Source organism: Diplotaxodon limnothrissa, linkage group LG5 (genome assembly GCF_057381915.1).
Source record: "Diplotaxodon limnothrissa isolate DT_005_m linkage group LG5, D_limnothrissa_male_GT1.1, whole genome shotgun sequence".
Taxonomy (NCBI): domain Eukaryota; kingdom Metazoa; phylum Chordata; class Actinopteri; order Cichliformes; family Cichlidae; genus Diplotaxodon; species Diplotaxodon limnothrissa.
In genome coordinates, this window is record NC_140600.1 from 19924722 (window position 1) to 19940616 (window position 15895).

Below are 15895 nucleotides of genomic sequence, written 5' to 3' on the forward strand. Positions count from 1 at the left end.
GCATACCACTTTCCTCTTAACTTAGTGTCAACTTTAGAAATCATATTCCTGGGCAAGATACTGAATCTCAAAATTTCCCCAATGCACGATTTTTTTTTTCTTCAAGTGTTTAATGAATGTGCATGTGTGTGTGTGTATGTGTGTGTGATATCATCCATTTACTGTCTCTTTTCTTATAACAGGTGATTCTTAATTCATCCAGCGGAACTGGATACCTGCCCATGACCTCAGGTGTTGACAACCATACACAGGTAGATAAAAGAGACTTTTGTTTTGTTAAACCAATTCGTAGTGTTTATACACATGACCAGAACGAGTCCACTGAAGATTTCTGCTGTTACCAGTTTGCCAATAGAGTTCTGATTGTGTTTTGTTGGGTAGGCGATGTGGCAGTCACGCTCTCGGCTAAATTCTGCCCGTACTGTGTCCGAGAGCTCGGAAGGCTGCGGCACTGGAATGGAGATGGAGATGGGTGAGGACTTCCCCTTAGCAGGGAGCCTGAAAAGAAGACGTCATCGTGAGGACAGCGCTTATGTGTCGCAGAGAGACAGCATGTCCGGCGGGCCACCTGAGACTCCCTCACCAGAGATGGAAGAAGAAGATCAAAACGGATATGTGCTTCCTGGAGGGAGCCCGGAGAGAGGTGATACCATAATTGTTAATTTACAACACACTAACAGTTACCACTTGGAAATGAGCAGCAGCCCTAGAAGATTAGCTGTACTAAGCCAGCTGTTTAAAATACTTTGTCTTTATAGCCCCAGTTTAGCTAGTCTTTGTTTTTTACTGTTATCTGTTTCTTTCAGATACGTTGCTTTTCTCATCGCGAGCTGCTCCTGGGAGGATGGGAAAGTCTCGTTCATCAGAGCTCCTGGACGACCCAGATGATGAAGAATACGAGTACATGAACAAGCAGGTGTGTTTAACACCTGTATCACTCAGGCAAGGCAGCCAGTGGCTGAAGCCGAACAAGAAGCGAACCTCTTCAATGTCATCACACGTGACAGCGTCCTCATGTGACACCGGTGTGTCGGTGGAGGTCAGGGGAAGCTACACCAGGAGCAAGGACAACTCTGACTCCGAGCAGCAGGGTTCCAGTGAAGTTGAGTATGAATACATGGACATCAGAGGCGGTGAAAAGCTGGAAGGTCCGCCAGTACGTGACCCTCCTCCTCCTCCAGCTCCTGTGAGGATGAGCAGCAAGGTGGAAGAGGAGGAGGATGAATACGTGGAGGACGGTAACTATCATTACACAAACAGGCAGCCAAAGCTACGACAGGCTCTTCAAGACAAGAAAGAGCTGAATGTAGAGGGGACAGAGGCAGATGAATACGAGGATATGGACTGCTTTTCTGCCCCACCACCTGGCGGAGATGGTGTGGTGTATCAAAACTTACAGAGGGAGGAAAATGGGGCAGCGGGGCGCAGAGAGCAACACCAGTCTATGCGGGCCGGAGTCAGGGTTACGGAGCCTGCTGTCGGTGACAGATCTTTCGACAACCCAGGATACTGGCACAGCAGGATGTTTCTTAAGCCCAGTGCTGTGCCAACATGAAGAACATTTTAAATCTCATGGACTTCCCTCTCAAACACAGTCATGAAGGATCTGAAATTAGAAAAGCAACCAAAAGCCACGTTAAAGATGTAGCATGTAACAAAATGTACAAACCCCCCCAAACAACACGTGACTATTTTGCAGCTTTGTCCTTTGTTATACATCAAAATTGTTTTTATTATGTGATACAAGCTATATTTTTGTGTTTACATTGTAAATAAAGAGATTTCAGGTAAGAAATTGTGACAATATCATTTGAAGAATCATTTAAAGATGTTTACTCAATAAAAATATTTTGAATACTTGGTATGGAACTGCAACATTTTTATTTTAAATGAGCTGGTGAACTGTATAATGATGCAAAGTGTGCAACCTGTCAAAGGGCGCACATCTAATTACAGATTAACAAATATCCTTGGCTGAGCTATAGACATTTGCTCAAGTGGTAAATGCTCCCACAGGAGAAATATAATTATTAATGTTTCATTGTTCTCAGCTACAGCTGGGGGAGAAGTCAGTTACACCCTGTAAAAGGTGCTAGAAGCAAAAAAAAAAACAACCCAAAACCCACAGTTGTTATCCAAAAACTGAGAGAAACTAGCTTTTACACCATTTGGCGAGCCGGTCGAGACCCTCGTGCCGGATGTTTCACAGCCATGGTTTAAACAGTTGGTAGCGCGACTTTATTGGCGGGCTGGGGTCGCTTTACGTCAGGGTGAAGTGGGAGGGGCTTGCGGTAGCAGCTTCGGTCAGAGCTGAGCCGAGGGGAACTGTCGCTGTCCATAGCCGACTAGCGACTTCAGACTACACTGCCAAGATGTCCGACGACGAGCAAGAACAGACTATAGCCGAGGATCTGGTCGTCACCAAGTACAAGATGGGCGGTGACATCGCTAACCGTAAGTTAATGTCAGCGAGTAACTGTCGGTGACTGGATGTGACGACCTGCTCTTTTCGGCCTGTCGTACAGCAGCTAACATTGGTTCCCTATAGCAGCAACCATGTGGTTTAGATTCGAAGCACACATATGCTATCACATCTAGCTAGCTACCAGGTGCAGCCGGGTCGGTTGAAAGCTGCTTCTAACTGAATAACTGAACGACTGCTCGGCTTTCTGCTATTGTTACCCAACAGCAGCGATAGGGTTTCTTACAGGCAGCTGTCTGTGTCACTAACTAGTGTGGGATGCTAACAAACCAGCTAGCTCAGAATGGTGACCGGTGTTCGGCTGTAAATGTCACGTAAACGGTCACGAGCTGAAGCTCTTTTAAACTACGTTTATGGTGACAGATGACATTCATGGTCAGTCGACAGCATGAAATTTGCTCTAAAATCATTCACATAAGGCTTCTTTGTGCATTTAACGACCAGCACATTGTGGTTTCATGATCACTGCTCCATTATATGATGAAAACACAGGAAACACCTGCATTCTATAGATCTCAAACATCGCACAAGATGTATGGTTGTATTTAACAATTTAAGCAGTAATTAGGTCGAGGTACTTGGTCAGATTAATGCTGTAATGAAAAACAAACTTAAATCTATCCATTTAATCTATTTGGATGGATAGTGCAGTCGGGAGATGGGACATATTTGCTGTGGCACTACCTCATAGTACATTAAATGCATATCCTGGCCACCACAGTTTATATTTACACTCTGTGTTTGTGTTACAGTGGTGGTCTGGAGCTTATCTCAGCTGTCATAGGTCTAGCATGCTAACATAATCAGAAAAAAAAACTTATAGTGAGCTAATGCATCAATCTGCCTGACTTCCCTCCTGTCTCATCCAGAGGCTCTCCGTCTGGTCATGGAAGCAGCCAAACCCGGGGTGTCAGTGCTCAGTCTCTGTGAAAAAGGTGATGCCTATATAATGGTGGAGACCGGGAAGGTCTTCAAGAAGGAAAAAGAAATGAAGAAAGGTGAGGCCCGCATCTGCCCGTTATGGGTTTTTGTGTTTTTTGTGGGTTTTTTTGTGTTTTTTTTGTTTTGTTTTGTTTTCCCGAGGTGGACACATCAAGGAAATTAGATCCAGTAGAACAAACTGTTGGCAGTGTTTTCTGTGTCATTTCGCACAGCATCGAGTAACTCTAATAGCAGAAGGGGCTTTAAAAACTAGCATGGTGACAGAGTAGATCTTCTAAGTGATATACTCCTCCATACTCCATTCTTGTATGGCTTTCTTGATTACATTTGTGGATAATTTCCAAATGAAGACTTGGTGGTTCTCTTCTCCCTCTTCTAGGCATTGCGTTTCCTACCAGCGTCTCAGTCAATAACTGTGTTTGCCACTTCTCTCCCCTGAAGAGTGACCCTGACTACACACTTAAAGATGGGGATCTGGTCAAAATGTAGGCACCATGCACTGTAATAATGTTACCCCCTCCTTTCCCCCGTGTGTCTCTAGTCTCCCAATGTATTGTCCTCCCTACTTTCTGTGTGATAGCTCCGCTTTCTCTTTGCTGTTGATTGTGTCCTTCATCTCTATGGTCTTGCCTCTTGTGTGTGCTGTGTGTGTGGCAAACGACAAGTAAGGTTTCTTTTTAGAACGGGTGGTATGCCGGATGTTAGCTTTACTGCCCATCTTATCCGCTAAATCCCATATATGACGTTACTCAAATGCAGTATTTGGCTTTGAAAAAGAAAGTCGATTCATCTTAGTTGTTGCGTTGCCACTAATGTCTTTGTCCTCTGTAACGTCTTTGTGCTGTGTGTGGATATTCAGTGTTGTAAAGATGTTTCTTCAAGTGTCGTGATGTGGTTTTTATATTTTTTGTTTTTTTTAATGTGTCTCACTCTGCTAACCTCTTTGCTGGGCACGTCTGGAAAGTTTAATACAGTCAGTAATGCTGTTGCCTTGAATTCATAATAAGTCCTTCACCATATTCCAGCTGATCTACTGCCAAAAAAGAAACTCACCTTGGGTTATAGCTTCCATTTATTGCAGATTAAATTGTGTATTTTTGTCTGACCTTCTCTTATTATTGTAGTCCTCACTAAGCTAATTTTCCAAAGTGGAACGATCTTTTGTCCTTCCCAGTAGATTTGATCTGATTACTTCCTGCATCAGTACTAGTACATTTGACAGCCGGGTAGCACTTAATTAAAGGCATGATCTGTATCCTACAGTTAGTTAATTCTTTCGTTTTTCCTTTTCTTCTGATTTTGTGTAGCGATCTCGGAGTTCATGTTGATGGCTTCATCGCCAATGTTGCTCACAGCTTTATCGTGGGAGCCAGTAAGGTGAAAAAACAAAAAAGCAGACACGTGTACATATCACACCTTGGTCACAGTTTTGTATCATCTCATGTGAGTCCTGAAGTCGTCTTTTTTTGTTTTTCTATATGCAGGAGAACCCCGTCACAGGCCGGAAAGCTGATGTGATCAAAGCAGCTCATCTATGCGCAGAAGCAGCGCTACGCCTCGTGAAACCTGGTAACCAGGTATGTTTGAGTGTTTCATGAGGCTTTTCCACGTCAGCTGTGATCAGGACTAATATTCTCTGCAGGGGTGTGCTTTAGTCATCAAAACATCTAAATGACTTGTAATTATTAATTTGGCACAGATCTTACTTTTAATGCATTTTTGATAAGTGGAAGAAAATTAATGGATGTGTAATTCGCTCCAGTAGTGCTTCTTTGCTACTCTTTAGTCCACATTTTTCTGGCTCGAATACCATCATAGACTAGTTCTGCTACAAACTAGGTGTAAACTTATTTGCAGTCTCACATGTATTTTAACGGTTATGTCGTACAAAGATGTAATTTGGATGTGAAAGTAATTAATTTTCTCTGCCTCAGAACACTCAAGTGACAGAAGCCTGGAACAAGATCGCACAGTCGTTCAAGTGCACACCTATTGAGGGTGGGTTCCTATAAAAACCTTTGTATTTTAATGTGCTGTCTGTCTTCACATAACAAGATGATGATGTGTGGGATTAATGAGATGTATGGGAATGTTTTCATGGAAACAGTTCATGTTTTAAGCTTATGGGTTCCGCCCATCTCTTTGTTTTAAAGGTATGCTGTCTCATCAGTTAAAGCAACATGTCATAGATGGAGAGAAGACCATCATCCAGAACCCAACAGACCAGCAAAGGTACATCTTTGCAATAAATATGAACTAAAGACAAAATCACCCTATTTCCCTCAGTTTTCTTCCACTCGTCCAATTCAGGGTTATAGTTTGGGTGGAGCCTATCTTAGCTGTAACAGTGTGAGAGGGAGGGCACACCCTTAAAAGGTCACCAGTCTATGACGAAGCTATCACAAAGACACAAACACAGTTTCACACACGTGTTCACACCTACAACCAATTTAGAACCGTCAGTTAACCTAACATGCATGTTAGTCTCCCAAATCAAAGGAACCTAACATACACAAGATGCCACAAAGCTGCTGCAGTTGCAGGCACTTTTAATAATTCAAAAATAATTACTTACAAAGATCGAATACAAATAAGAAGAACTGGAGCCAACGCAAAAACAAACAAGAGGAGGAAGACCGAGAACCGACCACTCAGTGGGCTGGTTCGGATTCAGGTTGATCTTCTAAAAATAATGTTAATAAACTAGTAAAACTGAAACAGGGCTGCTGATAACTCCCAGCTTAGGTAATAATGAACAAAACTGTTAAAAGCAACTGAAGGAGCAAACGCACCTACAAAAGAGACTGCTCTGTCTCCTCTGAATTTATATGAGGGTGGGTGAGCCTGCTTGCTAGGGATGAATGCAAGAGGAAAGAGCAGGCTTAATATGGATGATAGAAAAATGATAACCAGATGGTAGATGTGCACACTGAGCCGTGCATAACAAATGCCCACGTCATTTGAAAAGATTTAAAAAAAATAAAATACTGCATGGCCTTGTGACTTTTTTTAATAAATCCAAGTTCTCTGTAAAGACAGAAAACAGAGGAAAACAGAAAACAAATATTTTCGCTCAGGCTATCCCACCACTGAATTTGATCAGTTTTGGAGAATCCCACTGCTGAACTTCATCCACCTTCCAGTGCAATCCCAAGAAATCTGTTTTGTGATGCTAACTCTTGTACAACTGTAGAAAATCTGGTTATGTGACAGTTTTTTCAGTCATGAATTTAAAAGAAAGAAAGTTTCATAAATGTATATTCATGTAATGTGTTGCTGTCCAGTGCAGGGTAGGTATGGGCCAAGTTATTATTTTTGAATATTGGCATTGCCCCAGAATGTGACTGTGTGCATGTACGCAGCTTTTCTGCCTGTGTGACGATGTCAACAGCGGTAGTTGTGCTGCATTGGAATGAAAAATATTTAGAGGGAGATCCTCCTGAGTAACTTGAATGATTTTTGTGGGACTGTTTGTATTGTGGAATAAAACTGACGCTCGCAATGTGTTTTGACTGCCTGCTCTTTCTGTTGATTGTCAGAAAAGACCATGAGAAGGCAGAGTTTGAGGTACATGAAGTCTACGCTGTGGATGTGTTAATCAGCACTGGAGAAGGAAAGGTTTGTTGTTTTTCTTCTTGTTTGTGAATGGATGTTATGATTCTGCTCCCAGTAATCAGCACTGAAGTATTGTGTTCTATGTGATTTGCTTTTAGGCCAGAGACTCGGGTCTGCGGACTACGATTTATAAGAGGGACCCGAGTAAACAGTACGGCTTAAAGATGAAGACCTCTCGTACGTTCTTCAGCGAGGTTGAGCGACGTTTCGATGCCATGCCCTTCACTCTCAGGTGGGAACACCACACTTTACTTGTAGCCAGCTGACAGCGAGTTGGGTGCTAACAGCCATTTTTCATTCAGAGCTTTTGAGGATGAGGCCAAAGCCCGACTCGGCGTGGTGGAGTGTGCCAAACATGAGTTGCTACAGCCCTTCAGTGTGCTGCATGAGAAAGAGGGTGAGCGTCTTGGCTCTCTGCTAGACAGGTTTGAATTATTCACAAGCTGTTAACCCTACGCCTGTATCTTGTTCTCAGGAGAGGTTGTAGCTCAGTTTAAGTTCACGGTGCTGCTGATGGCCAATGGGCCTCACAGAATCACCAACGGACCTTTAGACCCAGAGCTGTACAAGTCAGAGCATGAAGTTCAGGATCCAGAGCTAAAGGTAAGAATGATAATAACAATAATAAATATATATACAATAAGTCAATTTCATTAAACGTCTTGTTCACATCATGTCAAACTGTTGTCTCTTCTCTAGACTTTACTACAGAGCTCTGCAAGCCGCAAAACACAGAAGAAAAAGAAAAAGAAGGTAATATTTTATTAGTAGTAGTAGTAGTAGTAGTAGTACATGCCAATGCATTTAAACCTGACGTCATAAGTTAATGTTTCAGATGGTGTGATTTGATATTGATATGGTAAACATCACAGTTTGGAAATATCAAAAATGACTGTATTTAGTGTTTGCTGACTGAGATGTTATTGTTGTGAAATTAAAGTGGTAAGTGCCCTGATTGTTTAGCAGTAGTTTGTGGACGGAGATGAACTCAAGGAAGACTCGTGTATGCTCATGCTGCGGTACTGTTTGGCCTGTTGGCGCTTTTGGCTGTGAAATGAAAAGGATATAATCAGGGTGCACATAAGTGGTCCGCAGGTGCGCATTCGCTGTCAAAATAAAAGACACGCCCCAGATAAGAAGTTGAAATGCGCGTTTGGGTACATAAGATTTTCTGGAGGAGGACAGACATTTGTTTAGCACTCTTAAAAATATCAAAGAAGCAAACTCCTTTAAGCAATTACTTTAGTGTTCCTCCACCTCCAAAGAAATGTCAGAAGGAGTCCGAACCGCAAAAGAAGCATGTATTCTGGGAAAAGTGGTTGCAAGAGGTGAGCTGTCTTCCAACAAATGATGAACGCACAGAGATGTGGTGCAGAATATGGTGTGAAGATCCCACTCTAGCAGACAAAAACAGTGCCTTTAATATGTATGCAAACGTGCGTTGCAACTTCTTATCTGGTTTGCGTCTTTTATTTTGACAGCGAATCCACACCTGCGGACTAATTATGTGCACCCCTGGATATAATGCTTTTAAAAGGTGTTATGGGTACATAATTGATGGGGGGTAATCTTATTGGTATGTGGTTGTTAGGCAACATAACGATGTCATGATATATATCGTTCAGCTTTTGTGGATCTGAATCGTTTACATAAAATTAAAATGATAGGATTCTTTCATAAGGTGTTGCGGGTGCATAAAAGCAACGAGTTCAGTAACTAGATCATAAGCCCTCATAATCGGGTCATTCCGAACAAATTTTGGAATATGGTAAGATGGGACTAAAATCTACAACAATGCCTCCTTTTACTGATTTACTTATTTCGTTTGATCTTTAAGGCCTCAAAGACAGCAGAAAACGCAAGTGGACAGCCGACTGAGGACACAGAAGCCGCAGAATGAAAACTGCCTTTCCACACATGCAAGACTCCAAAGAAATGCAAGAGAAAACATGACAAACTTCCCTGAACTCGCTGCCCATTCTCAACTCAGTATAGCCAATTAAACTGATCAATTCATAAGAGCATTGGCATCATATAAATATTTGACATTCCTATGTGAATTATTAACCCTTTATTGCATTCATGAAAAGGGTTACAGCACCGAGGATCCTACAGAATCTTTACAGATGGTTTCAGTAAATTTGTTGCTGAATGTTAATTTTTCTTTTAAATTTATAAGTATATTAGTCCTTTTTACACTTGTATTGTTGGCAGCTGAAAACTTTATTTTTGAGTGGACTGGGGCTTACAAGTGGGCATTAATGGGAGTAAACTGGCATAAGGTTTGTGAATTATACCAACAGAAACTTGCATCATATTTGTTTAATGCGTCGTATCATGTTGTGTGGGATTTGCCACATTTCTCTTTGGCAACAAAGTCATTTCAGGAGATGTGTTAACAGACTTTTACATTCATGTGGAAATCCAGAGGTTTGATTGGCCGCCTTTAAAGCTCACTTTAAGTGCTAATTTTTCATCCACTTGATTATTAAGACATTTCTTAACCACGCCATGCAGTAAAGGGTTAAATTATAATTTTATCTCTCATTAATTGTTACAATCTACAAATGATCTGACTGCAGGACCTGAGAAACACAGACATGCTTACAAATTGGTTTTTACTTAGATTTTATGTATTGGAGGTTTATTCTTCTATAATAATGACCGGAGTACATTTTTCGCTAAAGCTACGAAGTTTTACCTACACTAGATTTTTAAAAGCAATAACAGAATTAGCAGAAGAGCAAATATTTTTAAGTATACTGGCAACAAAGTTGTAATCAGCTTGACCTAAGGGAACAAACTGCTACATTTACTGCCATTCCCCTTGAATTTTATGAAAAGAGAGAACTCTATAACTGTATGTTCCAGTTTAACGACAGGAAAAGGAAAAAAAAGAAAACTTTTCTATCAGTGATTTGCTTTACTACATCATTTGTCTCGTGAAGCATGACAGCTAAAGCTGATCAGGTTTTAGGTAAACTCTTCTGGGTGTCTTCAGAGGAGTTGGACCATGCAGATCATCTCTGGTCAGAGTTTGATTTTTGAGATCTGGGATAATGTTGGGTCACATTTGTCAACAGGTGAATATGTTGGAAATCGGAAAATCCTGCTTTGTAGCTCAGTCAGTGGGCAATGGACCTTTACATCTATGAAATAAAAAAACATTTTCATACACTTGTCTTTCATCATTTCTTCAGGGCATTGCTGTATTATGTCTAGTCTAAAGTATCAAGATCATCAGATTGTGTCCAAAAATTAGACGTTTTGTTTGTCTTTTAATGTTTGTTTTAAGCTATGAAGCAAATACTGATATTAGCAGAAACTCAACACAAACTGTTCAAGAATCCTGTTTGAGACAGTTTTGTATCATGATGTGTTATTCTTCTGGAAGCTGGTGTCAGAAGATGGACATTGTCAAAAACAATACTCAGGTAGGCAGTGGTATTTAAACAATGCTCTGCTGATACTGAGGAGCCTGAAGTGTGCCAAGAAAATATCCACCATGCCATTACACCACAGGCAGCCTGAGCTGCTGATACACAGCAGAACGAAGCTGTGCTTTTGTGTTGTTTATGCAAAGTACTGACCCTGCATCCTAAATATTGCATCAGTATTCGAGAACCATCAGATCTGATGATGTTGTTTCAATCTGCTGTTTCTAATGTTTGTTGAGTCTGTGCAAATTGTAACCTCAGTTTCCAGTTCTTAGCTGACAGGAGTGGGAATAAGTGTGGTTCTGCTGCTGTAGTCCGTCTGTTTCATGGTTTGAACTGCTCTTCTGCCGACCTTGATCGTAACAAGTGTTTATTTGAGTTACTATTTCCTTCATGTCAGCTTGAAGCAGTCTGACCTCTGACATCAACAGAACATGTTCCCCCAGGCAACTGCCGCTCACTGGATATTTGTGGATATTTTTGGACCATTCTGTGTAGGGCCTGGAAGTGGTTGTGTGGAAAAATCCCAGTAGTTCAACAGTTTCTTAAATACTCAGACCAGCCTGTCTAGCACCAAGAACTATGTTTAAATTCACTTAAATCACCTTTATTTAACTCAATGATAATCTAAAGTTAATTTGGTTTGATTTAGAAACACACATATACTGGTTATTAGATACATTTCTAAACACTTTCAAAATATACGTGTAAAACAGCTGGAATGAATGAAAGATCCAGGTGAACTTCTAAAGGGACATTGAAATAAAACAGGATCTTCAAAGCAGGTTTGTGGCTATTTTGTGAAAAAGGTGTCAGAAAGGTCTACGAACAAAGACCTGCACTTTTGGTGTTAGTCCACCATTGTGTATGAATATGTGTATTTCAACACACACACACACACACACACACACATATTGCATTATTAATTAATAATCAATTACTATGATTAATATTTATGACTTTAACAGCTGATTCAGTAATTTTGTGTTAGTAATGTACACTAAAAAATGCGAGTCTTAACAACACATAAAATCAATAAAACCAACTCGACTGCAGGGTTAATTTTGTGCTCAACGGAAGGTCGTCGCCTTTAGAAAGCAGGAAAAGTGGTTGGAAAATATCACCTGGTTCGCTCGTACGTCGATTTGAACAGTTGGACTACATTTCCCGTTGAGCTGAGGCGCTTCAGCTGTCGCCTGAACATGACGTCACGACACTTTTAAAAGCCGCTCGTTTTCTTCGTCACATCCTCTTTCCGTTGCTCTTCTCGCTTTGAGGTATGTTGAGTTTATTCCCCGCTAACAGGATCCAATTTAATCTGCTAATTTAGCCGGTCATCCACTCTTACTGATCACTAATTGTTTTCGTTTTCACAGAAACCTCTCCACACGATGAGAGCCAAGGTGAGATAACAAACCAATATCGATATTTCAGCTGTTTGTGTCCTCTTCCCGCGCCAGCTAATGCTGCTAGCTCCTTCCTTAAGCTCTTCGTGTTTATATCATTAAATATACCCTGCTACCCAGCTCCTTAAAATATTAATAGAATTTTAAGTGATAACAGGGCATTAGCTACATATAGTAGTATAAATGCTAATACTACTAGAAGCTTTTCTTTGGGGCATCTTGTAATGTTGGCACCGTAGCTAGCTGGCTGAGCCCAGGCAGCCATGCGTGTTTGAAAACAGATCTGCATGCAGCGTGACAAACACCACTGTGAAATGCTTTTTAGTACAAACATGTACTGCATGTTCTGAGGCCCTGTAACTGTCTGCATCACAGTAAGCATGTTGTCCAAGTAGTGGCGCAAATGTGGTCTTGATGTACTCTTAATGACTGTGCTTTTTCTCCCTTTTTTCAGTGGAGGAAGAAGCGTATGCGCAGGTAAGCATCATGATAAACAAAGAAAATGTCTTTGTCAGCTCCCTAATCCAAGCTGCTTAAATTTAGGCTAGACAACACAATTGTTTAGGCTTTGGAAAAGTCAGGTTTATAAGGAAGGAAGTCTATTTTTTTTTTGTTTTATTTTACATTTAGTGGATATCATTGAGCTTTAACTGTAAAGTGTGTTAGGTTGGGCTTGTTCAAATGTTGACAATTGTTTGCCCCTACGTTTCAATTGGATGCAGGGAAAATTATATCTACTGAAAATGACCTGGGTTATATAGTTCCTGAGCAGCATTACTCCAATAACTGATGTTCAGTTTTCAGCCAAGTTTGTACAGTGTCAGTGTTTAATTTAAAGATGTACAGGTTTGTAACTGAGGGAACACTGTTAAAAAGCTTTACAAAATGAATGAATAAATGAATACACGTCAATGTACTCACAAACTCGCTTGGTCTAGGTGGTGATAAAAATCATTAAATAGAAAACACTCCTGTCCTGTCCTTAACAGCTGAAGGGAAATTTACATGATTGGTCCGATATTGATGGGCATCACAGGGCTGTCCAGTTTTGGTCATAATCTCGATAACTAGTATTACTGAATTATAGTTTAACAATTTTTGTTACCATCTTAGTCCTTGTGCTATTGAGTGTTTTACTGACAGCTGCTGTTTTCCAACAGGCTGAAGCGTAAAAGGAGAAAGATGAGGCAGAGGTCAAAGTAAGCCCCTCCTCCTGCCTGCCAGCTGTGATCACATCTGAGCCTCTCCAGGTGACTGACATGCGGACGAAGGGGGATTGCTCGGCGGTTCCATCAACGAAATTAAAGGCCTAAACCCCCGATTTCAGATGACCACGCTTTTCACGGAGCCCGCTGTGACGGTCTGACTGGAAGATGGTGAAGATGCTGGAGAAGAACATGACTACAGCTGCGTTGTTCATGGACCATAATGCATCTTGTTTCTGTACAATTGTTTGTGGTGTTTTGAACAATAAATGAACACTGTTAAATTACCACCAGTTTAAACCTCTTGATTTTTATGTTATAAAGTAAGGCTAGGTTGACTGACTTGTACTTGAAATAAATTACACTACAGGTGTTGGATGTGTCCTTGATTCAAATGGCTAAATTATGGCAACATGTCTTGCAGTTGTCTAGAAGCCTGGTAAGGAACTAATCATTTCATTCAGGTGTGTTGACCCAGGGTGTTATCTAAAACCTCCAGGACACTGGCCCTTGAGGCCTGGAGTTCGACACTACTGAATTACACAATGTGTAGGTTTTATCAGGGCTGTCGGGCAGGCTAACTGCATGCAGGGAGTGTTAAATGTTAATGTGTTAGCTGGATGAAAAGAATTGGAGGCAAATGTAACTGCAGGTGATTTATCCAAGTGCCTTTTAGAAAAATTGCTTTCGATCTGAAATCAAAAAGGTTAAAGTCCTTCAGTTGGAAGACAACTTATAGTACATGTTGTGTTTAAAAGCAGAGGTCAAGATTGACTCCTGTGTGAACTGCTAAAGGGTCAGCTGTGACACAGAATCCTGGTGGCAGTGTTTTTAGTTCAATCAAGTTGTAAATTGCATCTTGCTGATGATATGCTGCTGTTCAGGGCCATCCCACAACAAGTCATTCATTTCCATTATTTTTCATCTCTATTTTCAACCATTCTGGTTCTTTGTTTTTAGCCCAATGACATAATGCAAAATCTGCTACATAGTTGCTCATTAGAAATAAACTTTATGAATGAAAAGATCAAGTATGGACATGTTATTAAAGTTAATAAAATTTCATACTATTAAATTTCTTGCAAAATGTATGAAATGTATTGAAAGGGACAAATATCCCCTTTGCAGGCATTAATATACACTGATAATGAGTAGATGTGGATTAGAAAGTCACTATTCAGTGTATTCAAGGCTAAGTACCTGACAATATTTGAGTAAATGTAGTAACTTTCCCTTTGTATATGCCACTGTAAATGAAATGCCCTATTTCCTGTATATTCTAATTTAAACTACATCGTTATCTCATTCTCTTTTCAAAACCTGCTGGACTGTAAAGGTTTACTATAGGAATATCAAACACGTGGTTTGATATGAAGTAACCTGCCAAACGGTCCAGTCTGGTCCATCTGATTGCTTTGAAAACTGAAAAATTTCACAGAAGATAAGGTTAGCTTTTGGACATTAAGAAGTGTGGTAATTTTAACTTGAATAGTACCTATCAATGGTAGCTATTCATTCAGAATGTGTGGATTTCTGGAATATATGCATCCCAAAGTTTTTGAGTTTGTTTTTTTTTTTTTTTTAAATTTATAAGTATACACAGAAAGACTATATATCTCTGTTTGAGTTTTATAATTTAAATTAATTTACAGATCGTTGCCTACTGGGTAAAATACGACCAACTGTTAACCAACTGGTCTTCAGATAACTGAAGAACCTTTGTAACACAAGTAACGACATCATTGTAACTGTAATTTAGTTACAGAATTTAGTGCAGTAACATTTGCCTTCTAGATGGCAGCAGAGTCTTTCAGGCTGGAGTCAAAGAGTTTTCCCAAGCTCTTGACTGGTTGTTCCGTTATGGACGGGATTATAGTTCCTGAGATTGAAAACCGGAACTTGTCCGTCACCTTTCCCTTCTTCAGCACCATAGATCTTGACTTGGAAGGTTTGACACTCATCCTTGCCCCTGAGATGAGACTCTCAAGACCTCATAACATCCACCTGCACCCTGGGACTGATGGCATCGTGATGGTGAGATGCCATCAGTCCTGACCTAGTTAGCGGCCCTCTACACTCCACCTCAGCGGCCTTGACCACCATGTACATTGCGAGAGCAAAGAGCATAACTGAGATGGTACAGCCTGTTATTATACCTTTCCTGAGGCGATGCCAGTCTGAAGTCACTGACCCAGAAGTGACCCTCAGTCTGAAATTGCCATAATAATCCAAGATCAGGTGCTTGATTTTGCTGGGAACATGGTGGAGGTGTAGAGCACGCCCAATCAGCTTGTGTGGGATAGACCCACAGGCATTTGTCAGGTCAAGCCACAAAACAGCTAGGTCGCCCTTGTTCTTGTGGGCTCCTCTTATAAGGTGTGTAACTACGTTAGTGTGCTCTAGGCAACCAGGAACTACTGGGAGCCCCCCCCCCCTGTTCTGAACTGACGGATCAATGTAGCTGCTTCTAAGAAGAAACTCGGTCAGTCTCCGGGAGACGATGCTAAACAAAACCTTCCCCTCTGCGCTCAATAGCGAGATGCTCCAAAACTGGTTGATGTTTTTCGAGTCCTCCTCTTTGGGAATCCAGACTCCCTCTGTGCACCTCCACTGGTCATCAACTCTTGCTCTCTGCCATATCACCTTTAAGATCTTCCACAGATGTCGGAGAAGCACTGGGCAGTGCTTATGGGACCTGGGGAGGATGCTGAGCAGGCTGACTTGATGACCTCACACACCACCTTCAAACTTGGCTCTGTCAACTTAAACTCTGCTATGGGGGGTTGACGAGAGCTTCATTAGGTCCCA

At 41.1% G+C, this 15895-nt stretch overlaps 2 protein-coding genes and 1 long non-coding RNA gene across 3 annotated transcripts in view; all 3 read left to right on the forward strand.

Annotated features, from left to right (window-relative positions):
- The window catches only part of LOC146632155 (receptor tyrosine-protein kinase erbB-3-like), a 17434-nt gene extending 15879 nt beyond the window's left edge, over positions 1-1555 (forward strand). The window contains exons 27-29 of the mRNA XM_085353235.1: positions 183-251; positions 382-643; positions 807-1555. Coding sequence (XP_085209361.1) covers positions 183-251; positions 382-643; positions 807-1555 — 1080 coding nt within the window. The remainder of the gene's footprint in view (positions 1-182; positions 252-381; positions 644-806) is intronic.
- A 753-nt stretch (positions 1556-2308) lies between these two features.
- pa2g4a (proliferation-associated 2G4, a) lies at positions 2309-10187 on the forward strand. The gene is made up of 13 exons (XM_085354120.1): positions 2309-2454; positions 3352-3480; positions 3804-3909; positions 4732-4801; positions 4909-5001; positions 5359-5422; positions 5578-5656; positions 6964-7042; positions 7138-7271; positions 7342-7436; positions 7515-7642; positions 7739-7792; positions 8877-10187. Exons 1-13 carry the CDS (start codon positions 2373-2375, stop codon positions 8937-8939), a joined length of 1176 nt encoding a protein of 391 aa, XP_085210246.1. The 5' UTR covers positions 2309-2372; the 3' UTR covers positions 8940-10187.
- Positions 10188-11712: 1525 nt separating this feature from the next.
- Positions 11713-13377, forward strand: LOC146632157 (uncharacterized). The gene is made up of 4 exons (XR_014906210.1): positions 11713-11753; positions 11853-11879; positions 12337-12359; positions 13043-13377. It is a non-coding gene; the product is annotated as an uncharacterized LOC146632157 (long non-coding RNA).
- Positions 13378-15895: the final 2518 nt, after the last annotated feature.